General features: G+C 42.3%; 1 protein-coding gene across 1 annotated transcript in view; it reads left to right on the forward strand.

Annotated features, from left to right (window-relative positions):
* TESC (tescalcin) overlaps positions 1-25,167 on the forward strand; it is a 137,132-nt gene that overhangs the window by 88,630 nt on the left and 23,335 nt on the right. The window contains exons 3-6 of the mRNA XM_077292338.1: positions 4,775-4,855; positions 7,155-7,294; positions 22,338-22,399; positions 22,496-22,603. Of these exons, the coding sequence (XP_077148453.1) occupies positions 4,775-4,855; positions 7,155-7,294; positions 22,338-22,399; positions 22,496-22,603 (391 nt within the window). The remainder of the gene's footprint in view (positions 1-4,774; positions 4,856-7,154; positions 7,295-22,337; positions 22,400-22,495; positions 22,604-25,167) is intronic.

The raw sequence follows: 25,167 nt of genomic DNA on the forward strand, positions 1-25,167 counted from the left end.
TTAAGATTCCTCACCCGACGCATGTTGTCCCCTTTTCTACAAAGAACTTGAGATCGGCTAGTTTGCATTCGGAGGTTGTTTCGGTTAAATTGGCGAAGGAGGTCGAATTGGGAAGAATGGCGGGGCCGTTTAGTTCGCTCCCTATGGCTGACGTAATTGATTCCCCGCTTGGGGTGGTGCCCAAGAAGGAGCCGAATAAGTTTCGGCTAATTCAGCACCTGTCTTATCCCAAGGGATCTTCGGTTAATGATGGGATTGCGGAAGAGTTGTGCTCCGTTGTTTATACCTCTTTCGATGCCGCTGTCCAGTGGGTGCGCAGGTACGGGCCTGGGGCCTTGTTGGCAAAAACAGACATCGAATCGGCTTTTCGGCTTTTGCCTGTGCACCCGCAGAGCATTCCTTTGTTAGGTTGTTGGTGGGAGGGGGGTTTTTACTTGGATAGGTGTTTGCCTATGGGATGTTCGATTTCTTGTGCATTGTTTGAGACTTTCAGTACCTTTTTGGAATGGGTAGTGAGAGACGTTTCGGGCTGTTCCTTCGGTCATTCACTATTTGGATGACTTTTTGTTTGTTGGTCCACCGGATTCTGCGGTGTGTGGTCATCTACTTGCTATCATGGAATGGGTGGCCGGACAGTTTGGTGTTCCTTTGGCGCAGGATAAAACGGAGGGCCCCTGTAAGGTCTTGAGTTTTCTAGGGATTCTCATTGATTCGGAAAAAATGGAATGTCGGTTGCCGGACGATAAGTTGCTGTTGCTTAGGCAGGAGGTGGGCAGGATCGGAAAATTGCGGAAGGTAACCCTGAAGGAGTTGCAGTCGTTGCTGGGACGCCTGAATTTTGCTTGCTGTATCATGCCGATGGACAGTATTTTTTGCCGCAGATTGTCCAGGGCGACGGCGGGAGTCCGGTCAGCTCATCATTTTATCCGTTTGGGTAGGGTGCATAAGGACGACCTTCTTGTTTGGCATCGTTTTTTGGACAGCTATAACGGCAGGTCGCTTATTCAGCGGGAGGATCTCAACGCATTTGACTGTGAGATCTACACGGACGCAGCGGGTGGAGTTGGCTATGGGGCCTATTGTGGAGGAAAATGGAGTGTGGAGGTTTGGCCTGAAGATTGGCAAAAGAAGGGGCTTACCAAGAATTTGACAATTTGACATTGTTGGAGCTGTTCCCAATTGTGGTGTCGGCGTTTATTTGGGGTGACAATTTCAGGGACCGGCGGGTGCGTTTTCATTGAGACAACTCGAGCGTGGTGTCCGTGATTAACAGCTTATCTTCTTCTTCCCCCCCGGTAATCAGGCTGGTCAGGGAATTGGTGTTGAGATGCCTAGAGTTGAATGCATGGATTTCGGCGGTGCACATGCCAGGCGTTCAAAACAATATAGCTGACGCTTTGTCTCGTTTGCAGTGGGACCATTTCCGGGAATTGGCTCCAGATTCGGAGGTTACAGGAGCGGCATGTCCTTTGCATCTGTGGCAGGTTGTTACGGAAGGGGAGGCCGACTGATTCAAGCTTCAGTGTCAAACAGGACTTGGTTAGATTATACGGCGTCGTGGGCTATGTGGGAAGGTTGGTTAGATCAATGTGGCCCGGCGGAGTCCGATGGTGATAGGACTATGGCGTTATTGGCCCTGATTGGTAAGGTGGTGGAATGGGGTTGGTCTGTGTCTAGGTTAAATAAGTTTATAGCAGGTTTAGTTTTCAGTTTCTGGCTGCAAGGGGCCAGGGACGTTACAAAAGACTTTGTAATACGGCAGGCGTTAAAAGGTTTTCGCAAAGGTATTGTAACTTTTGATAAGCGTAGGCCCATTTCTTTTGAGTTGTTGCAGCGGTTAGGTGAGGCCTTAGTTTTTGTTTGTTCTCAGTTCGAAGTGATACTGTTTCGGTTGGCTTTTTCTTTAGCATTTTTTGGTGCTTTGCGTTTGGGAGAATTGGTTTCCCCGAGCAGGAGCAAGTCGGGTGGTCTTTTAGTGGAAGATGTGGTTTTTTGGGATGGGGGTATCACTTTTTGGATTAGGCGGTCAAAGACGGACCAGCTGGGCAGGGGAAAGAAAGTAGTGTTAAGAAGGGTGGATGGTAGCGGGATGTGCCCTCAGCATTGTTTGGCAGCATATTGGGGTTTGTGCCTGGTCAGGTCAGGCCCTTTGTTACAACATCAAGAAGGGGATTTTCTGTCACGCTTCCAGTTTGTGGCTATTTTGAAGAAGGGCTTGGAATATCTGGGTGTTAACCCGGATAATTTTGGTTCGCACTCTTTTCGGATTGGGGCCGCGTCCGAGGCCGATGGTTTGGGCCTGGGGCCGGATGTGATTAAGAAAATAGGCAGATGGAGTTCTAATCGTTACCTGTCTTATGTGCGACATTGATTCGGCGATGCTGGGGGGGGGTGTTTCTGGCGTTTTGTTAATTGTGGTTATGTTTTCCAGGTCGGCCCCCCTCCTTGGCTTGGATTGTTGGACACTCTTTCGTTTACTGGGGTGCCCTCCGGGCTGATGCTAGGTCGAATGGTAGGCAACTGGGTTTTGGTCGGGAGGCAGTTGTCATTCGTTGGATGGGTCACCGTGGTATGTTGTGGCGTAGCCTGTTGTCGGAATTCTCCCGCGCCGCCCGTTTGGATCGCCCCCCGGACATCTTGGTGGTTCACCTGGGAGGTAACGATTTGGGGGCAAAACCGGTGAGAGAACTGATTCGGGACATCCGTTTCGATTTGTTGAGACTGTGGGTTTCTTTTCCTGGTTTACTGATGGTGTGGTCGGACATTGTGCCACACCGGAAGTGGCGGGAGGCCCGTTCCCATAAAGGGATTAACAGGGCCAGGGTGAAATTGAATAGGTCGGTGGCGAGTTTTGTGTCGCGGAACGGGGGTATTGCCGTTAGACGCTTTGAGCTGGAGGCCGGGGTCGGGAATTTCTGGCGGGATGATGGAGTGCATCTCAACGAGATAGGTATGGATTTATGGGCGCTCGGTCTACAGGAAGGTGTAGAAAGAGCTTTGGCGATGGTGGGGCACTCACAAGCCTGAGGTGGTCATGTGTGGCGGGGGGTGGGGTTCTTGGAGTTGGTGATGATGCTTATAGGGTTGATCTGGCTTTTGTTACGGGCTCTGGACGGGGTGTTTACCTCGGGAGCTTTGTGGTTGGTTTGCCCGAAATGGGTTACATGGTGCCCTCGAGCTGGTGGTTACTGCTGAGGGTAAATACGTGTTTTTTGGTTAAATTTTGTGGTAGGCTTTCGGCCTATTATGAGCCAGATTTTTAGCTCCAAGAACCCTCCCCTCGAGGTTTTTATATTTACAATGTTTACATGTTGTTATTCATGTATTTGTTTGTTAATAAAATGGCCGCTGTGGCCAAATTATCCAAAAGAAATTTATGACTTCGTGTCAATTCCTTGGGTAGTTAAAGGGTATGGTTTAAAGGGAGCAGGGTAGTTGGGGTTGAGGATTTATGACGGAAAGGATCCTGCATTGGCGATACGCGGTCAAGACCTCAGACTTGGCTGAAGGTTCACCTTCCAACAAGACAATGACCCTAAGCACACAGCTAGAATAACAAAGGAGTGGCTTCAGAACAACTTTGTGATCATTCTTGACTGGCCCAGCCAGAGCCCTGACCTAAACCCAATTGAGCATCTCTGGAGAGACCTGAAAATGGCTGTCCACAAGACTCATGGCTGTACTAGCTCAAAAGGGTGCTTCTACGCAATACTGAGAAAAGGGTCTGAATATTTATGACCATGTGATATTTCAGTTTTTTGTTTTTTAATGCATTTGCAAAAATTACTACATTTTTTTTCAGTCAAGATGGGGTGCAGAGTGTACATTAATGAGAAAAAAATAAACTTTTTTTGAATTTACCAAATGGCTGCAATGAATCAAAGAGTGAAAAATTTAAAGGGGTATGAATGCTTTCTGTACCCACTGTATGTGTGTATGTGGAGGTCAAGAATATGGTATTTGACTTACAACTCCAGGGTATATTTAGTTATTGATAGCGTTGTCATTCCTGAAATATTTGTTGAAACAAAGTTCTTGACATTCCTTTACTTTAGTGCACAAGTTAAAAAATAAAAAGTAACTTGTACAGTGTGTATGCTGTACGTATGCATTTGTAATCATTGACACATTCAGGTGGAGAAGTGTAAAAGTCATTTATGTTGAAAAAAAAAATCTTGTGGGAAGAAAAAAAAAACTATGATGGTTAATGTGAGCTGAGCTTTAACTTCAGTCTAGTTTATGACCAATCACAAAAGTTTAAAAATTGATGTTCTATCCTTAAGATACCAATCAGTTTAAGATCAGGAGTGCATTTAACTAACGGTACCAGTCAGTTGGTGTTAACAAGGTGAATAATAAAACCAGTCACACTGTTCTGTAGAAAGGACAATTATTATTAGTATTGATAATTTGTATTATTATTTATTTTTAGAGAAGGTGAGAAACAGGTGAACACATAAAATAGACTATTAAAAAAAGGTGCAAATTTAAAGAAGAATTAGGTGCAATTGATAAGCAAGTAAAAAAAACACTAAAAGCTAGACAAAAACTAAATAATGCCTTGGGCCCATAGTTTAGGAGTCTGGTATATTGATAAGCAGAACACTCCCCTGTCACTTATGTCACACCTGCATTATTTTAAGACAATGATGTGGGATCTATTAATACATCTGGAACACTATTCCCTGGGGATTAATTTTCTCTAATGTTCATTTTATTCATATTATTGTTTCACGGATAAAACATAATCATTTTGTTTTGTACTTTTCTCTAGTAACAGAGATTTTGAAAAGGTTTCAGACTTGAAGCAGAATCCTATTAGAGACAAAATACAGAAAGCTTTTTTTGACAGAAGGTAAGTTTAATAAGGCGCAAATGGTCAAATCATTCACTGCCATGTTCTTCACCTTTGTCACATGCAAATCCTGAATGTTCAGTATGACTATTGCAAAGGCTAGTAATAGACTTCTTAATGCTTTCACTAAATTATGAAGGTATCAACTTATTAACTTATAGATCGCTGGGGGACAACTGCTGGGACCCTGATCTCAAGAATGGAGCTTCAAAGGGAATCCATCAGCAGGATTTCACACCTTATTACTTTCCCAACTATATATATATATATATATATATATATATATATATATATATATATATACACTCACTGGCCACTTTATTAGGTACACCTGTCCAACTTCTTGTTAACACTTAATTTCTAATCAGCCAATCACATGGCGGCAACTCAGTGCATTTAGGCATGTAGACATGGTCAAGACAATCTCCTGCAGTTCAAACCGAGCATCAGTATGGGGAAGAAAGGTGATTTGAGTGCCTTTGAACGTGGCATGGTTGTTGGTGCCAGAAGGGCTGGTCTGAGTATTTCAGAAACTGATGATCTACTGGGATTTTCACGCACAACCATCTCTAGGGTTTACAGAGAATGGTCCGAAAAAGAAAAAAAATCCAGTGAGCGGCAGTTCTGTGGGCAGAAATGCCTTGTTGATGCCAGAGGTCAGAGGAGAATGGGCAGACTGGTTCGAGCTGATAGAAAGGCAACAGTGACTCAAATCGCCACCCGTTACAACCAAGGTAGGCCTAAGAGCATCTCTGAACGCACAGTGCGTCGAACTTTGAGGCAGATGGGCTACAGCAGCAGAAGACCACACCGGGTACCACTCCTTTCAGCTAAGAACAGGAAACTGAGGCTACAATTTGCACAAGCTCATCGAAATTGGACAGTAGAAGATTGGAAAAACGTTGCTTGGTCTGATGAGTCTCGATTTCTGCTGCGACATTCGGATGGTAGGGTCAGAATTTGGCGTAAACAACATGAAAGCATGGATCCATCCTGCCTTGTATGGAGCATCTTTGGGATGTGCAGCCGACAAATCTGCGGCAACTGTGTGATGCCATCATGTCAATATGGACCAAAATCTCTGAGGAATGCTTCCAGCACCTTGTTGAATCTATGCCACGAAGAAATGAGGCAGTTCTGAAGGCAAAAGGGGGTCCAACCCGTTACTAGCATGGTGTACCTAATAAAGTGGCCAGTGAGTGTATATATATACACATGTGTAGCTCTTTCAAAGACAGCACCAGCAATACCGTTACATGGCCAGTTCATTCCTTTGTTGCTGAGGAATCAGAATTTTAAGTGATTTACAAATTAGGCTGAAGGACTATGGTAGATCTAAAGTCTCTGTCACTCCAGCTCTATCCCCGCTCCCAGCGCTGCCTTCTCCTGTTTGACTGGTGGCTCCTTTACCTAAAGTCACACAGTGTAGAGGCTGCCATTAGGAAGAGGAGGGGGTAGGTGGGGACTAGAGCTGGAGTGACAGAGGCTTCAGATCTTCACAGACTTTTCAGCCTCATTTACATATCACTTCAAACGCTGATTTCTCACTAAATGAGCCAAGCACTGGAAGTGTACAGTAAAGGAATTGCTGGACATGTTTTTGAAAGAGCTACCTGCACATATAAATAGTTTTGTGGGGTGAAATCCTGCTGACCGACTCCCTTTAAGAAATATTGGAAATTTTTACTTGCTGTCAACCAATTCAAATTCATTCAGCATAGACTCTCTGCATTGCCATAGGCTATAATCTCTGATAGTTTGGAAATATGCAGAAGTCAGAGAATATCAGACGATGGATTTAGTCACGTACACGAAACCCATGACAGTAATTGTAATATTCCTCAGCTGATTACTTGCCTTTAACAGGCTGCTGTTATCTGATAACTAAGATGTAAGACACTGAATAGTCCTATAGACATTGATTTATGTAGCTGTGCCTCTCATGTACTTCACATGTGTTAAGAATGGTAACAAAATGAAATATAAATAAATTACCCAACGGTGACACGCTTCTCTGCCCCGGCACAACAAAACGGAACCATTTAGAGTCATTTTCATTGCATTTTGCTTCACTTAGAGCTGGTCTGTGGCTTTGACCCAAAATAATAATTAACCACAGTTTCCATGCTGCAGTTTAGCTAGAGAAGGCTTAGATCCAGAGGCCGCTGACTAATAAAAGTATGTTCCAAATGTATTTGCTATTCCAATTAAGCCGGATTCTCTCTTGTCATACTGTGGCCTCGTTGTGTGGCATTGCTGTACCCTACTAATCATGTCATCATTTTTTATTCATTTTCAGGAACCTACAGACAGGAACCCATGGGTATGAAAGTGAAATAAACTTTGAGCAATTTCTCATAATTATGTCCTATTTCCGCCCCATAAGTGGGCATATGGATGAGGAGAACATTAGTTCATGTCGTCGACACAAGCTGAGATGTAAGTTAGCAGTCACTACATCAATGCTCGGATTATTGATTATACACTCTTTACGGTATTTGTTACTCTTTAAACTTTTGTTATGTTGTTACTATTACTGTTATTTTTTTATACTCTTTTGCTTCAGTACCTGCCCCTTTGTATATATTTTGTGTACACCCCTATGGAGAGTATTCTGCACTAGCAACTTCCATCAGGCATTATTCTTAATGGAAAAATTGACACAGTCTGGAGCGCTACTCTTACTGTCAAAATGCTAGAACCTTGAAGGACCCCATTAAAGTCAATACATTTAAAAACAAATTTGTTACAGAAGCATGGATATTGGAAGTCTTGGCTCTAATATGAATATAAGGATGAATGACCTCGGGGAGATCAAAACATCCAACACCGCGGAGACACCATCACGTGTTTCTCAACGCAGTGATCCAGAACACTGCCCTCATCCCTTATGGGAAATATGCAAATGCATGTAGAAAAGCTGCGGAGACACCATCACGTGTTTCTCAACGCAAGCAATGAATAGCCAGGCCTTTCACCGGGAAGGAACAACCACGGGAAGGGCAGCATCCAATAAAGGAAAACCACCTATGCCAAAACATGGTATCCATCCACAGACAGCTGTTTCGGGGTATTTGCCCCTCATCAGTGTGGAGTAGGAAACTGGCTATTAGGAGCAGTGCCTGGTGAAAAGACTATAAACATAAGGATGAATGACCTCGGGGAGATCAAAACATCCAACACCGCGGAGACACCATCACGTGTTTCTCAACGCAAGCAATATCTACAGACAGCTGTTTCGGGGTGTGGATGGATACCATGTTTTGGCATAGGTGGTTTTCCTTTATTGGATGCTGCCCTTCCCGTGGTTGTTCCTTCCCGGTGAGAGACCTGGCTATTCATTGCTTGCGTTGAGAAACACGTGATGGTGTCTCCGCAGCTTTTCTACATGCATTTGCATATTTCCCATAAGGGATGGGGGCAGTGTTCTGGATCACTGCGTTGAGAAACATGTGATGGTGTCTCCGCGGTGTTGGATGTTTTGATCTCCCTGAGGTCATTCACCCTTATGTTCATAGCCTTTTCACTAGGCACTGCTCCTAATAGCCAGTTTCCTACTCCACACTGATGAGGGGCAAATACCCCGAAACAGCTGTCTGTGGATGGATACCATGTTTTGGCATAGGTGGTTTTCCTTTATTGGATGCTGCCCTTCCCGTGGTTGTTCCTTCCAGGTGAAAGACCTGGCTATTCATTGCTTATGTTGAGAAACACGTGATGGTGTCTCCGCAGCTTTTCTACATGCACGGCTCTAATATGAGTCTCGTATGCCCAATGTAAAATTAATTAGACGACAATGTTTGTGTCTGTGTCAAAAGTCCTCCACAAGTAAAAACTGCTTCAAGGGAAAATGAAAATTGCACTCAGTTATCAATTAAAGAGAATATGTCATCAGGTTTTTGTGGTGCCATTTAACCCTATCATGATACATGACGTTCATTTAGGTCATCGCTTGTGTCCATGACTTTGATGCGGGCTCGTAAGCCGACATGACCGCAGGGCGCTGATGGGTTGCCATGACACCCTGGGGTCTGCTGAAGACCTCCGTGCTTGTCATGACGATCCTTCTGTAAAAGCCAGTGTTTAGCTGGCGTTTATAGGAGATTGCAATTTTTGCTATGTATAGCAGTGCTGATTCACTGCTTTGTATAGCACAAGCGATTAGATAATAATACAGTTAAAAGTAAAGAATTCAAAAAAAAAATACAAAAGTTCAATTTACCCCCTTTTTGCCCCATTGAAAAGTAAAAGTAACGAAAAATAGTATCAGTAAACATGTCCACTCAGGTACAGGTACAAAAAGTAAGCCTCCACACGGCCCAAATTCCCAAAAAATGAAAATGTTACAGGTCTCCGAAAATGGTGACGCAAGCAAAAGTTTTTCTTTAAATTTCTGAATTTTTTTTCACTCCTTAAATTTAAAAAACTATACTTATTTGGTGTCTGTGTACTCGTACTGACCTGGAGAATCGTATTGCAAGGTCAATTTTACGGTATAGTGAATATGGTAAATAAAAAAAAAAAAAATTTGTGGAATTGCACTGTTTTTGCAATTTCAAAGTACGGTACCTGGAATGTTGTTCTCGCTTTACAGTGTATCACATGATCACATGAATGGTGTCAAGTACAACTTGTTCTACAAAAAAAACAAGCCCTCATACAGTTATGTGGAAGGCAATATAAATAAGTTATAGCTCTTGGAAGAAGGGGAGGAAAAAAAAAGAAGCGGAAAATGGCCGCGGTGTGAAGGGGTTAAGGGCAGCAAAAAGCAGAAACCCTGATTATGGCGCTGGATCACTTCGCTAGACTAAATTGCAATTTCTAGCCTTACCCACGGTCACACTAAACTATGTAGCCCCTATATAAAAATGAGTATAATTGAAAAGGATAACAGAAATGAAAATGTATTTCAGTAGCACTGCATTATGGCTATTAAACCCACATGTACAAAAAAAAACAACCTAAAATGTCAGACATTTTAGGTTGTTTTTTTTGTACATGTGGGTTTAATAGCCATAATGCAGTGCTACTGAAATACATTTTCATTGCTGTTATCCTTTTCAATTATACTGGGGAAAGGTAGTCCTATTTTGATTGGTCAAACAGAGACAAATCACACACAACTTGTGCAAATGCAATAAAAGTTTTTCAGTTGTAAGATAGGTTAAATAACTCAAGGAGGAAAATAGCCCTAAATCTGAGATGCAGGCAGTAATGCTCCTGCTCAGCATGAATGAGGTATAATTAGACCCGATTTAATAATACAGGGTAATCATGATGTATTTTGCAATCTATGGCATCATGGCGTCCCAGGACAATGAAGAGTACAGTACTTTGTGATTTTAGAGATTAGACATAATTTTATCAAGTTCAACCTGTTTTTAATGCTGTGTTGAACTATACTAACTAGTTCTTGAACACAGCATGATACTACGCTACTTAAATGGAGTCTGTCATTAAGAAATGACTGTTCGGGCCAAGTACAAGCACTAGGTGCACCCTAGGCGTGGCTTTGCAGTGTAACTTCCCACCTACTTATTCTACATCTCCCCACCCTTCTGGCTTATGTAAAGTCAGAGCTGTCAATCAAGGAATTGTAGGCCATATCATGGGTGCACCAAGAGCGTACGCTTAGTTTCTGCAGTCATTTTTCCCATGAATGAGTCAATTTGACTTCAAACCTGTTTCTTACTTCTTCTTATTACACTGAGCATGGATTCCCAAATACTATGCAAATATGACTTCACTGAAGGATCAGATTACTGCTGGTGTCTATGGAAAGGGAGAGTCAAGAAGCTGGAGGCAGAAAAAAAACACACAAAAATGGTGCTGTGCTGTAGCCAGTGGTGTAAGTGGAGTCAGATGGGCCCGGTGCAAGATTTGGACCGGGACTCTCCCCATCCTGGCATATGTATGTCCTCTATCTTTATTTACAGTGGCTTGCAAAAGTATTCCCCCCACCCCCTTGGCTTTTTACCTCTTTTGTTACATTACAACTTGTGTTTAAATATTTTTGTAATCCGATTTGTGTGTGATGCATCAGAACTAAATAGTCTAAGTTGGTGAAGTGAGAAAACTATATGCATAATTAAATGTCTGGGATCAAATAACTAAAAATTGTCATGTGCATATGTAATCAACCCTTTTGCTGTGAAACCCTTCAAAACTTCTGGTGCAAGCAATTACCTTCATAAGTCACTCGCTTAGTGAAAGTAAGGGTACTGTCTCACAGTGGCACTTTTGTCGCTACGACGGTACGATCCGTGACGTTCCAGCGATATCCATACGATATCGCTGTGTCTGACACGCAGCAGCGATCAGGGACCCCGCTGAGAATCGTACGTCGTAGCAGATCGTTTGGAACTTTATTTCGTTGCTGGATCTCCCGCTGTCATCGCTGGATCGGTGTGTGTGACACCGATCCAGCGATGCATTCGCTTGTAACCAGGGTAAACATCGGGTTACTAAGCGCAGGGCCGCGCTTAGTAACCCGATGTTTACCCTGGTTACCATCGTAAATGTAAAAAAAACAAACAGTACATACTCACATTCCGGTGTCCGTCAGGTCCCTCGCCGGCGGCTTCTCGCACTGACTGACTGCCGGCCGTAAAGTAAAAGCAGAGCACAGCGGTGACGTTGTGAGACATTGTGAGACCGCAATGCACTCTTGAGACCGGAGCGCACGAGCAGCGTCGGTAACCGCTTCGCTTGGATCCGGGAGCTCAGGAAGGTGAGTATATAACTATTTTTTATTCTACTTCTTTTTTTTTAACAGGGATATGATGCCCACATTGCTATATACTACGTGGGCTGGGCAATATACTACATGGGCTGGGCAATATACTACGTGGCTGGGCAATATACTACATGGGCTGTGCTATATACTACGTGGCTGGGCAATATACTACATGGGCTGTGCTATGTACTACGTGGCTGGGCAATATACTACATGGGCTGTGCTATATACTACGTGGCTGGGCAATATACTACATGGGCTGGGCTATATACTGCGTGGCTGGGCAATATACTACATGGGCTGTGCTATATACTACGTGGCTGGGCAATATACTGCATGGGCTGTGCTATGTACTACGTGGCTGGGCAATATACTACATGGGCTGTGCTATATTCTACGTGGCTGGGCAATATACTACATGGGCTGGGCTATATACTGCGTGGCTGGGCAATATACTACATGGGCTGTGCTATATACTATGTGGCTGGGCAATACACTACATGGGCTGTGCTATATACTACGTGGCTGGGCAATATACTACGTGACTATACAACGTGGGCTGCGCAATATACTATGTGGACTGTGCAATATACAACGTGGGCTGCGCAATATACAACGTGGGCTGCGCAATATACTACGTGGGCTGCGCAATATACTACATGGGCTGCGCAATATACTACGTGGGCTGCGCAATATACTACGTGGGCTAGGCAATATACTACGTAGGCTGCGCAGTATACTACGTGGGCTGCGCAGTATACTACGTGGGCTGCGCAATGTACTACATGGGCTGCGCAATGTTCTACGTGGGCTGCGCAATGTACAACGTGGGCTGCGCAATGTACAACGTGGGTGCGCAATGTACTACGTGGGCTGCACAATGTACTACGTGGGCTGCGCAACATACAACGTGGGATGCGCAATATACTACGTGGGCTGCGCAATGTACTACGTGGACTGCGCAATGTACTACGTGGGTTGCGCAATGTACTACGTGGGCTGCGCAATGTACTGCGTGGGCTGCGCAATGTACTGCGTGGGCTGCGCAATGTACTGCGTGGGCTGCGCAATGTACTGCGTGAGCTGCGCAATGTACTGCGTTGGCTGCGCAATGTACTGTGTTGGCTGCGCAATGTACTGCGTGGGCTGCGCAATGTTCTGCGTTGGCTGCGCAATGTAATGCGTGGGCTGTGCAATGTACTGCGTGGGCTGCGCAATATACTATGTGGGCTGTGCTATACACGATGCATACATATTCTAGAATACCCGATGTGTTAGAATCGGGCCTCCATCTAGTATATATATAGTCACAGGGTCCTTCTCCGGTACCACACAATCAACAGAGCCAGCGGAGAGTGAACAATCCCAAATACGAAAGGACCTTATACAGTACAGACCAAAAGTTTGGACACACCTCATTTAAAGATTTTTCTGTATTTTCAGGACTATGAAAATTGTACATTCACATTGAAGGCATCAAAACTATGAATTAACCCATGTGGAATTATATACTTAACAAAAAAGTGTGAAACAACTGAAATTAATGTCTTATATTCTAGGTTCTTCAAAGTAGCCACCTTTTCCTTTGCTGACTGCTTTGCACACTCTTGGCATTCTCTTGATGAGCCTCAAGAGGTAGTCACCAGGAATGGTCTTCCAACAATCTTGAAGGAGTTCCCAGACATACTTAGCAGTTGTTGGCCCTTTTGCCTTCACTCTGCGGTCCAGCTCACCCCAAACCATCTCGATTGGGTTCAGGTCTGGTGACTGTAGATGGCATAGCACCCCATCACTCTCCTTCTTGGTCAAATAGCCCTTACACAGCCTGGAGGTGTGTTTGGGGTAATTGTCCTGTTGAAAAATAAATGATGGTCCAACTAAACGCAAACCGGATGGAATAGCATGCTGCTGCAAGATGCTCTGGTAGCCATGCTGGTTCAGTATGCCTTCAATTTTGAATAAATCCCCAACAGTGTCACCAGCAAAGGACCCCCACACCATCACACCTCCTCTCCATGCTTCACAGTGGGAACCAGGCATGTAGAGTCCATCCGTTCACCTTTTCTGCATCGCACAAAGACATGGTGGTTGGAACCAAAGATTTGGACTCATCAGACCAAAGCACAGATTTCCACTGGTCTAATGTCCATTCCTTGTGTTCTTTAGCCCAAACAAGTCTCTTCTGCTTGTTGCCTGTCCTTAGCTGTGGCTTCCTATCAGCTATTTTACCATGAAGACCTGCTGCACAAAGTCTCCTCTTAACAGTTGTTGTAGAGATGTGTCTGCTGCTAGAACTCTATGTGGCATTGACCTGGTCTCTAATCTGAGCTGCTGTTAACCTGCAATTTCTGAGGCTAGTGACTCAGATAAACTTATCCTCAGAAGCAGAGGTGACTCTTGGCTTCCTTTCCTTGGGCGGTCCTCATGTGAGCCAGTTTCTTTGTAGCACTTGATGGTTTTTGCCACTGCACTTGGGGACACTTTCAAAGTTTGCCCAATTTTTCGGACTGACTGACCTTCATGTTTTAAAGTAATGATGGCCACTAGTTTTTCTTTACTTAGCTGCTTTTTTCTTGCCATAATACAAATTCTAACAGTCTATTCAGTAGGACTATCAGCTGTGTATCCACCAGACTTATGCACAACACAACTGATGGTCCCAACCCCATTTATAAGGCAAGAAATCCCACTTATTAAACCTCACAGGGCACACCTGTGAAGTGAAAACATTCCTGGTGACTACCTCTTGAAGCTCATCAAGAGAATGCCAAGAGTGTGCAAAGCAGTCATCAAAGCAAAAGGTGGCTACTTTGAAGAACCTAGAATATAAGACATCTTTTCAGTTGTTTCACACTTTTTTGTTAAGTATATAATTCCACGTGTGTTAATTCATAGTTTTGATGCTCTCAGTGTGAATGTACAATTTTCATAGTCATGAAAATACAGAAAAATCTTTAAATGAGAAGGTGTGTCCAAACTTTTGGTCTGTACTGTACAATCCACCACACAAAGGATAAAATAGTCCAGAACATGAATGCAGTTCAGTAACAGTATAAAAGTCCAACAATCCAGCAGACAGAGGATAGCATAGTCCATATACTCTTCTTTCTCTCTGAGATGCTGTGAACACATCATCATTCCACACAGGACTGATCTGTGTCTCACCTCCCTGATATTTTAAAAGTCTCCCTCCTCATTCACAGGTCAGGAGGGGGAAGGTCTCAGGGGCTCATTGTTTCAACAAGCTAGGTCAACATGTCATTAGCATATTAGAAAACAATACAGTACCATGGGGGCTGATATCAGATGGCAGCAACAGCCCTTCATCAATTAGCAAATAACTCCTTCTACAAGAGAACACCATGAAAATAAGTAAAATAGAAATATACACAAAAATGATACCCACATAGCATATCACACCATCACTATATATATATATATATATATATATATATATATATATATATATATATATATATATATATATATATATATATATATATCCCATTCTGGTATATATGTCCCTCAACCTGGGCCCCATCCTGGTATATATATCCACCATCCTGGTATCTATGTCCCTTATCCTGCATGGGCCCCATCCTTGTATATATATCCTCCATCTTGGGCCCAATCCTGGTGTATATATATATCCCCCCATCCTGGTATATGTCCCCCATTCTGCCGCTGTTTTTTATTGCATACAAAAAATAAACAATTGTATTTACCTGCCATCCCCTCCCACGCTGCGTCCTCTTTTGAAGCTGACAACTGACTTCAGGATGCAAGCCACAGGAGCCCATGACATCACTGCCATACGCCCCCAGTCACAGGCATGCCAACGTCAGCTGCTCGCCTCTGATTGGCCAGCAACGTGTTTGCCGCTCATGGACCCGACTGGTCTCTGTGCCGCAATACAGTTGAGCTGAATGGGTGTCGAAGGACGCACATCTAGTTGAAATTTGTGCTGACGTCAGCAGGCCCCTCACCCGCACGGCCATGGTCGTTAGGCCCTTGGCTGTATCTTCTAGTGTCCAGAGCTTGCAGCAGGAAAAAAATTGCTAAGTAATGCAGGATACATGTAATATAATGGCAAAAAATATTATTATTCCTCATGCCTACCTACGTTACAGTCTATTCTGAAAATTCATCAGAGTGTGCAGGTATACTCTAACCCCTTGCCGACATTCACAGTACATACTCATGTGAAGCATCAATAACTGCTGGCTGTGTTACACTGCAGAACTTCCCTGTTAGAGGGGCAATCGGAGCTGAGCTCTAATTGTTCATGTTAACTCCTTCAGTGCTGCTGTTATAGTCTCTTATAGTGGTATTTAAGGCATGGAGTCTGGGGGTTGCACTGTTCTATACACCGACCGCCTCCCACCTTTGGTATCAATGGTTTATCATGGCCGACTGGGACTTGCTGAACGCCCACATGCCTGATATGGTGGTACTTCTGTAAATAAAAGCCTAAGACTGGGCTGTATTACATTACATAGCACAAAGATGTTTCAAGTCTCCAGGGCCAGTTTTAGACAAAGTGGGGCTCTGGGCAAAAGTTTAAAGTTGGGCCCCAAATGCTGACATACTGCACCATCACACAGAAACTTCTAAGTTGCATTGATATACGCTGAATTCAGGCCTTTAAATGAGTGCGATCAACAATATTCAAGTCGTTCAGTGCTGGTTTACCAGCCTCTTTATACAGGCTTACGAAGAATGAATAATCACTAATAAATCAATCTGTCCCTGTACAGTATCATGTTATCAACAGCACACTTGCAGTTTTCACCAGGCAGTGACCCCCTGAAAACATTGATTTTTGCTCAGGCATAAACAATTTTGCTCATTCCTTGGGCAATTGCCAACATGTTTACACCTATGAACTTTTGTCTGCACTGCCAGGATTTAGAAATGTGGGTGCTACATAAAACACAGTGATTGTTGCACACACGTGTGTGTGTATATATATGTATATATATATATATATGTATATATATATATATATATATATATATACACATATACAGTATATATATACACACATAGTATTCACACACATGCATACACAGAGCCAAACATGCAGACATATGTTTACATAAAGAACATACACACATGTATGCACAGCACATACATGCAGACATGTACATGTATACACAGAGCATATACAGTGCCTTTGCGAAACTATTCGGCCCCCTGGATCTTTTCAACCTTTTCCCACATATCATGCTTCAAACATAAAGATTCCAAATGTAAATTTTTGATGAAGAATCAACAACAAGTGGAACACAATTGTGAAGTTGAACGAAATTTATTGGTTATTTTAAATTTTTGTGGAAATTCAAAAACTGAAAAGTGGGGCGTGCACTATTATTTGGCCCCTTTAACTTAATACTTTCTTGCGCCACTTTTTGCTGTCATTACAGCTGCCAGTCGCTTGGGGTATGTCTCTATCAGTTTTGTACATCGAGAGACTGAAATTCTTGCCCATACTTCCTTGTCAAACAGCTCGAGCTCAGTGAGGTTTGATGGAGATCGTTTGTGAACAGCAGTTTTCAGCTTTTTCCACAGATTCTCAATTGGATTGAGGTCTGGACTTTGACTTGGCCATTCTAACACCTGGATACGTTTATTTGTGAACCATTCCATTGTAGATTTTGCTTTATGTTTGGGATCATTCTCTTGTTGGAAGACAAATCTCCGTCCCAGTCTCAGGTCTTTTGCAGACTCAAACAGGTTTTCTTCAAGAATGGTCCTGTATTTGGCTCCATCCATCTTCCCATCAATTTTAACCATCTTCCCTGTCCCTGCTGAAGAAAAGCAGGCCCAAACCATGATGCTGCCACCACCATGTTTGACAGTGGGGATGGTGTGTTCAGGGTGATTAGCTGTGTTGCCTTTACGCCACACATATCGTTTGGCATTGTTGCCAAAAAGTTTGATTTTGGTTTCATCTGACCAGAGCACCTTTTCCACATGTTTGGTGTGTCTCCCAGGTGGCTTGTTGCAAACTTTAAACTACACTTTTTATGGATATCTTTGAGAAATGTCATTCTACTTGCCACTCTTCCATAAAGGCCAGATTTGTGCAGTGTACGACTGATTGTTGTCCAATGGACAGACTGTCCCACCTCAGCTGTAGATCTCTGCAGTTCATCCAGAGTGATCATGGGCCTCTTGGCTGCATCTCTGATCAGTCTTCTCCTTGTTTGAGATGAAAGTTTAGAGGGACGGCCGGGTCTTGGTAGATTTGCAGTGGTATGATACTCCTTCCATTTCAATATGATCGCTTGCACAGTGCTCCTTGGGATGTTTAAAGTTTTGGAAATCATTTTGTTTCCAAATCCGACTTTAAACTCCTCCACAACAGTATCACGGACCTGCCTGTTGTGTTCCTTGGTCTTCATGATGCTCTCTGTGCTTCAAACAGAACCCTGAGACTATCACAGAGTAGGTGCATTTATACGGAGACTTGATTACACACAGCTGGATTATATTTATCATCATTAGGCATTTAGGACAACATTGGATCATTCAGAGATCCACAACGAACTTCTGGAGTGAGTTTGCTGCACTGAAAGTAAAGGGACCGAATAATATTGCACGGCCCACTTTTCAGTTTTTGAATTTCCCCAAAAAATTAAAATAAGCAATAAATTTCATTCAACTTCACAATTGTGTTCCACTAGTTGTTGATTCTTCACCAAAAATTTACATTTGGTATCTTTATGTTTGAAGCATGATATGTGGGAAAAGGTTGAAAAGTTCAAGGGGGCCGAATACTTTTGCAAGGCACTGTAATTATGAGATACTAAGAAGTATGGTGTTGAAATCATATACCTTAGAGAAATGCTATTGTTAATATCATATCTCGTACCTGTTACATCTGTTACACTAATTATACGTGTATATAAGTATATGTGAGTTTCATAGAACATTTGTTTAACCCATGACATGACAGTGAGGTTAATAATATAACTTTACTAAAAAAAAATCTTCAATTTTATTAAACCTAGTTGATGCAAAAACTAACAGTTCACATAAAAAAACAACTACATCTAGTATTTTGTATGGCCTTCATGATTTTTGAGGACAGCACCAAGTCATTTAGGCAAGGAATGAACAAATTGGCGACATATTGCAACTTCTATCTTTTTCAATTCTTTAACAATGATCTCTGTTAGAACACGGATATGGTATGGAGAGTGACGCTCAACTTATCTCTTCACAACTCCCAATAGTTTGTTCAACTTCACAATTGTGTTCCACTTGTTGTTGATTCTTCACCAAAAATTTAGATTTGGTATCTCTATGTTTGGAGCATGATATGTGGGAAAAGGTTGAAAAGTTCCAGGGAGCCGAATACTTGCGCAAGGCACTGTACATTCAAACACATGCATACACAGAACACATCTATTTGTGATTACTTTATGTGATTTTGTTGTTTATTTTGCAAATTATTTTGTCTAGGTAGCAGCTTTATTTTTGTTTTGTCTATCTACATTTGTGCTTTGATATTTGTTTGGCCATATATTTGTATGGTAATTTTCTTATATAGTGATATCTTGACTTGTCATACCTTAATTGACACATTTTTTATAAATTAGTTTTTTTCCATTTTTTCTACATATATGTATTTTTTTCTGTACGTTTTTCTGACATTTTTCTTTCTTGTATAATCCAAGAATCTTATACATTTTTTTCATGATAGGCGCCTTCTGCAATTCTTTTGCTTGTCCATTGCTAGCAATATTTACTGTCTAAAAAAAATTGATTTTTTTTAACACTAATATGACCACATCTTGGTTTGTCCTCTCCATGTTCCTTATACAGACATATATGTATACACAGAGTACATACATACAGACACATGTATATACAGAGTACAAAGATACAGGTGCGTCTCACAAAATTAGAATATCATCAAAAACTTAATTTATTTCAGTTCTTCAATACAAAAAGTGAAACTCATATATTTCATAGAGTCATTACAAACAGAGTGATCTATTTCAAGTGTTTATTTCTGTTTATGTTGATGACGATGGCTTACAGCCAATGAAGACCCAAAAGTCATTATCTTAGTAAATTAGAATACTGTATAACACCAGCTTGAAAAATGATTTTAAAATCCGAAATGTTGGCCTACTGAAACGTATGTTCAGTAAATACTTGCACTCAATACTTGGTCGGGCCTTATTTTGCATCAATTACTGCATCAATGCGGCGTGGCATGGAGGCGATCAGCCTGTGGCACTGCTGAGGTGTTATAGAAGCCCAGGTTGCTTTGATAGTAGTCTTCAGCTCTTCTTTTTGGGTCTGGTGTTTCTCATATTCTTCTTGACAATACCCCATAAATTCTCTATGGGGTTAAGGTCAGGTGAGTTTGCTGGCCAATCAAGCACAGTGATACTGTTGTTTTTAAACCAGGTATTGGTACATTTGGCAATGTGGACAGGTGCCAAGTCCTGCTGGAGAATGAAATTTCCACCTCCAATAAGCTTGTCGGCAGAGGGAAGCAGGAGGTGTTCTTAAATTTCCTCGTAGACGGCTGCGCTGACTTTGGTCTTGATAAAACACAGTGGACCTACACGAGCAGATGACATGGCTCCCAAAACCATCACTCATTGTGGAAACTTCACACTAGACCTCAAGCAGCTTGGATTGTGGCCTCTCCACTCTTCTTCCAGACTCTGGGACCTTGATTTCCATATGAAATGCAAAATGTACTTTCATCTGAAAACACTTTGGACCACTGAGCAACAGTCCAGTTCTTTTTCTCCTTGGCCCAGGTAAGACGCTTCTGACATTGTCTATTGGTCATGAGTGGCTTGACACAAGGAATGCAACACTTGTAGCCAATGTCCTGGATTCGTCTGTGTGTGGTGGCTCTTGAAGCAATGACTCCAGCAGCAGTCCACTTCTTGTGAATCTCCCCCAAATTGCTGAATGGTCTTTTCTTAACAATCTTTTCAAGGCAGTGGTTATCCCAGTTGCTTGTGCATGTTTTTTACTACATTTTTTCCTTCCACTCAACTTTCCATTAATATGCTTGGATACAGCACACTGTGAACAGCCAGCTTCTTTAGCAATGACCTTTTGTGGCTTACCCTCCTTGTAGAGTGTGTCATTTACTGTCTTCTGGACTTCTGTCAAGTCAGCAGTCTTCCCCATGATTGTGAAGCCTACTGAAACAAAATAAGGGACCTTTTTAAATGCTTAGGAAGCCTTTGCAAGTGTTTTTTGTTAATTATTCTAATTTACTTAGATAATTACTTTTGGGTTTTCATTGGCTGTAAGCCATAATCATCAACATTAACATACTGTAAATAAACACTTGAAATAGATCACTCTGTTTGTACTGATTCTATATGATATATGAGCTTCATGTTTTGTATTGAAGAACTGAAATAAATTAACTTTTTGATAATATTCTAATTTTGTGAGAAGCACCTGTACTTGGAATTGTTGTTAACAAACATCATCAGACTGTGGAATATACAGGAACCACAGTACTGATGAAACGTAGTCATCACAAATAAACAATTACATTCATTTACCTTATATTTGACTACTTCTCTAATTGAAATAGTTCCTATACCTTTTGTCTCCATGTTGTACAGACGCCATTATGAGATTTCACACACAGAGCTCGTCACTGCAGACTTCCCTCTTCTCCATCTGATTCCAGACACAGTGCTCTTAAAAATAAAAGTATCATTATACTGCCCCATAAGAGATATCTCCATTTTGTTGCGCGTCTGAATAAATAATGGCCTGTGCTTCCTGCATAAAATTTCCCCTCCTCACTGTGCCTCTTTAAAATGACCCCCCCACTGTACCACTCCAAAATATCCTCCCACACTGTGCCACTCAGCAAAATATCCTCATTACATTACCACCTACACACACTGCACTTCTGTAAAATATTCCTAGCACACTGCTCCTATAAAGTACCCCCACTATCACCCAATCTTACCAAATGATGCCCACTTTAAAAATTGTCACCCCTATTATGTGCCCTCCCTATGTACCCTCATAGTAACACTAAGCCCTTTCCACCTCGTCCACGATAAGGCATTCAATCTTCGGCTCCCTCATGGTGTGCTTACCATTGGCCATGCCGCCTCTTGTCCTCTGTGGCGGCGAGATGCCAAAAGCAGTGTGATGAAGTCAGTAGCATGCTGACCTCATCATAGTGCTGCATGTCAGGGCTGAGACTGACGAGCTCTGCACTGCTCCAGTCCCGGCGCCACTGTGTTCAAATGTATTCACGTTTGAAAGACACAAATACATTTGAAAGCAAGAAGGCGCCGGGCATCCCGGACAGTTCCATTATAAGGTATCACTCCGAGAATACTTTTGTCATCATTGGGCATAAAAGCATTTGCATTGAATACTGTGGGTAGAGACATTGGTACCATTCAGTGTTTCATCAGCTGACTTATGGGCAGGGGGCACTAGGAGCACTAGGTTAAGCAAGGTGTGTATTTATGACTGTTTATCACAGGAAACGGATTGTAGGGCTAACTTTGTCTAGAAAAAGAGTTCAACCCTGTTAAAGTGGGAATAAAAGTTTGGCTGCATATTTCAAAGGGTTCTTCCATGGAAGTATGATTGGGAATCACTACTCTGGTGAATCACATTTGTAGATCTTGAACCTTGACTATCAGGGTCAATGTATTCGAACAATGATACAATGCAATGACAACTATAGTGAGCTGTAAACCACGGACTTCTGTCTTTCAGTTCTGTTCAACATGTATGACACCGACAATGACAGCAAGATCACCCTGGATGAATATAGAAATGTATGTATGCGCCTTATTGAGCATGTAGGTCTGCTGGCGTAGCAGTTTTATATTCGCTCTTAGATAATATTTCCCTTTTCTTTTCATCCTGTACAGGTGGTAGAAGAGTTACTATCAGGGAATCTCAACATTGAGAAAGAGACAGCAAGGTCTATTGCAGATGGAGCTATGATGGAGGCAGCCAGCATCTGTGTGGGCCAAATGGTAATGTATTAGTTAATCATAGTTATGTACAAGGTATTAAACTTATTTATTGGAATTTATTTATTACTCCCTCCAAATCCCTGTTTATGTAGAAAGAATCGGAGTGAGGTAGATTGTCTAAATTGTAAGAGCTGTAGACACAAAATAGTAGTATTCTTTTTTTTATTAAAGCAATCTGCAAAGTTTTTTTTGTTTTTTTATTCTCTACATTTTAGACACAAGGGAGTAATAGAATGACCTTGTTTAGATATAGCAGCCAGAAACTTGACAGTTTTGTAGAACTGCAACATTAGTGTGATACTTCTGCATATCAGGGGTGGGGAACCTTTTTTCTTCCAAAACTGTACAACATTGTCAACTTCAAGATTATTTTGCTATATGTGGTCAAACATTTAATGAACTCCCCCTAATGTCAGTGGCGTAACGACCGTGGTCGCTGTGACCAAGCCCTGGCGGGTCAGGGGCCTGCCGACGTCACCAGAAACTTCAACTCTGACGCACATCCAGGTGATGTGCATGGCAACGCGCAGACCCATCGGTTGGGCTGTGCATTATACTATTATGTATGACTTGGGCTTTGCATTGTATTATATGGAGGACTATGGGCTGTGTAGTATATTATATGGAGACTATGGGATGCATTATACTATATGGAGGACTATGGGGCAGGGCTGTGGAGCTGACTCTGACTCCACTACTCCGACTCCACAGCACTGCTATGTGGTGTGCATTTTAATATATGAAGGACTATGAGGAGTGCATTATACTTCTGTTATGGGACCGCATGACTTCTATATATGCTCCTGGTGGGTTTAATGGTTCATTCTTTTTCTATACATTAAAGAACAGCAGCAGAATGGGAGACATATATGCAAGGATTGGAGATATGTATACTAGAATGGGGCCAAGGATAAGTGACATATACCAGGCTGGAGGGTGCAAATATATTTATAATTTATTCAGGATGGGGGGACCATGGTCTAAATCGTGCATCCGACACATCAGACTCTAGTTACGCCACCGCCTAATGTGATCGCTAGAACTGCTTCTCGTTGGTGAGGGGTGTGATGTTAAGTGGTATGGATAATGTTACTGTTACAGAACTGCAACACCGAACTAGGATAGAAGGGGGAAAACTGACCTTGCACTGAGACTAGGCTGATACCCTACGATGGAGTGGGCGACCCATTCCTTGCGAATAGACCCACCGACGATCCTAGGTTAATCCCACTCAAAGACCTATAGATAGGGGGAAGGAGGTCCCTAAAAGATCTAAAGACTGGGTATAAAAACAGGTCACCTCCTAATAGAAAACACAGAGACGGCTGCAGAAACCAAATGAAAACAGAAACTAAGGATAGCAGAACTGGGGGTCCCAGAACTGCACAATATCAAACACAGAAAGCTATCAAAGCACCTAGCCACAACTCTAGCGGATTAACACTGTTGTCCAACAAGGACTGGGAGGCAGGTGCTGGCTAATAAAGGGTGATACTATCACCTGACCTAAGACAACCCAGCACCAGGGGAAAAAGACCAGCAGCCAGAAACCACAACAAGATGGCGGATGGTCAAAAACAAAACAGATTCTAACAGTTACTATTCGCAAATGCTTTTTCCAGGTGTCGTCGGTCTGGAGCGCGTTCGACTCTTTCTGATGATAAGTTTTGTAAAAAAAAACTGTTCACGGCATTATGTTGTCGTGAACACAGATGCACATTTCATTGCATATCTCATCAAAGTGAGAAATTCATCACTGCTCACATAAATGCTTATAGAACTTAAGCAGTGGGAGGTCTGCAGTATACATCACATAGAATACACTGAGACTGCTGTATATACATCACATAAGAGACACTGAAACTGCTGTATAAACATCACATAGGATACGCTGAAGCTGCTGTATATACATCACATATGATATGTTGAAGCTGCTGTATATACATCACATAGGATACATTTTTTCTAAATTTATATCCATACAGATTTTACATTTGATTCTTTCTTTCCCTAGAGATCCAATGTGTGATTTAAATGGGTTGTCTAAAGTGTAGGGGGGCAGTGCAGGCCAGAAGAATTGTAGTGCCACTGGTTTGAACTATGTGCTCCCTCATGCTGCAGTCAGAAGCAGCTTTCCCTATGCAGCAGTGGAGGAGTGCAGGGACACTGATGCTGTCTTCAGATATGCACTTACAAAATGAAAAGACTGCAGAGTGGCCTGGTATCAAGGCAAAGAGCAGTAATTATAAAATAAAAAATCCCTCTATTCTAGAGAACTTAGAGAATTTTAGTAAGACCTAAATTGCAAACTTGCTAGATTTTACAAGCACATTGCAATTTTACCTACTTACGAGGTTGAGACAAACCTTTAAGATACCTTAACACTACCCTACTTTCTGTGTGAGTGTTGCCTGTGAAAAAAGTGACAACACTTGGCTGTTCAGATAACAGGTTTTTTCCACAGACTGAATGTCTGCGAAAAGAAAGTCACAGCATGCACTAGTCACTTCCTTATATTGGGAGAGACTCTCCTATTAAAGTCTATGGGTGTACAATAAAAAATC

The sequence above is a fragment of the Ranitomeya variabilis genome, chromosome 1 (assembly GCF_051348905.1).
Source record: "Ranitomeya variabilis isolate aRanVar5 chromosome 1, aRanVar5.hap1, whole genome shotgun sequence".
NCBI lineage: Eukaryota > Metazoa > Chordata > Amphibia > Anura > Dendrobatidae > Ranitomeya > Ranitomeya variabilis.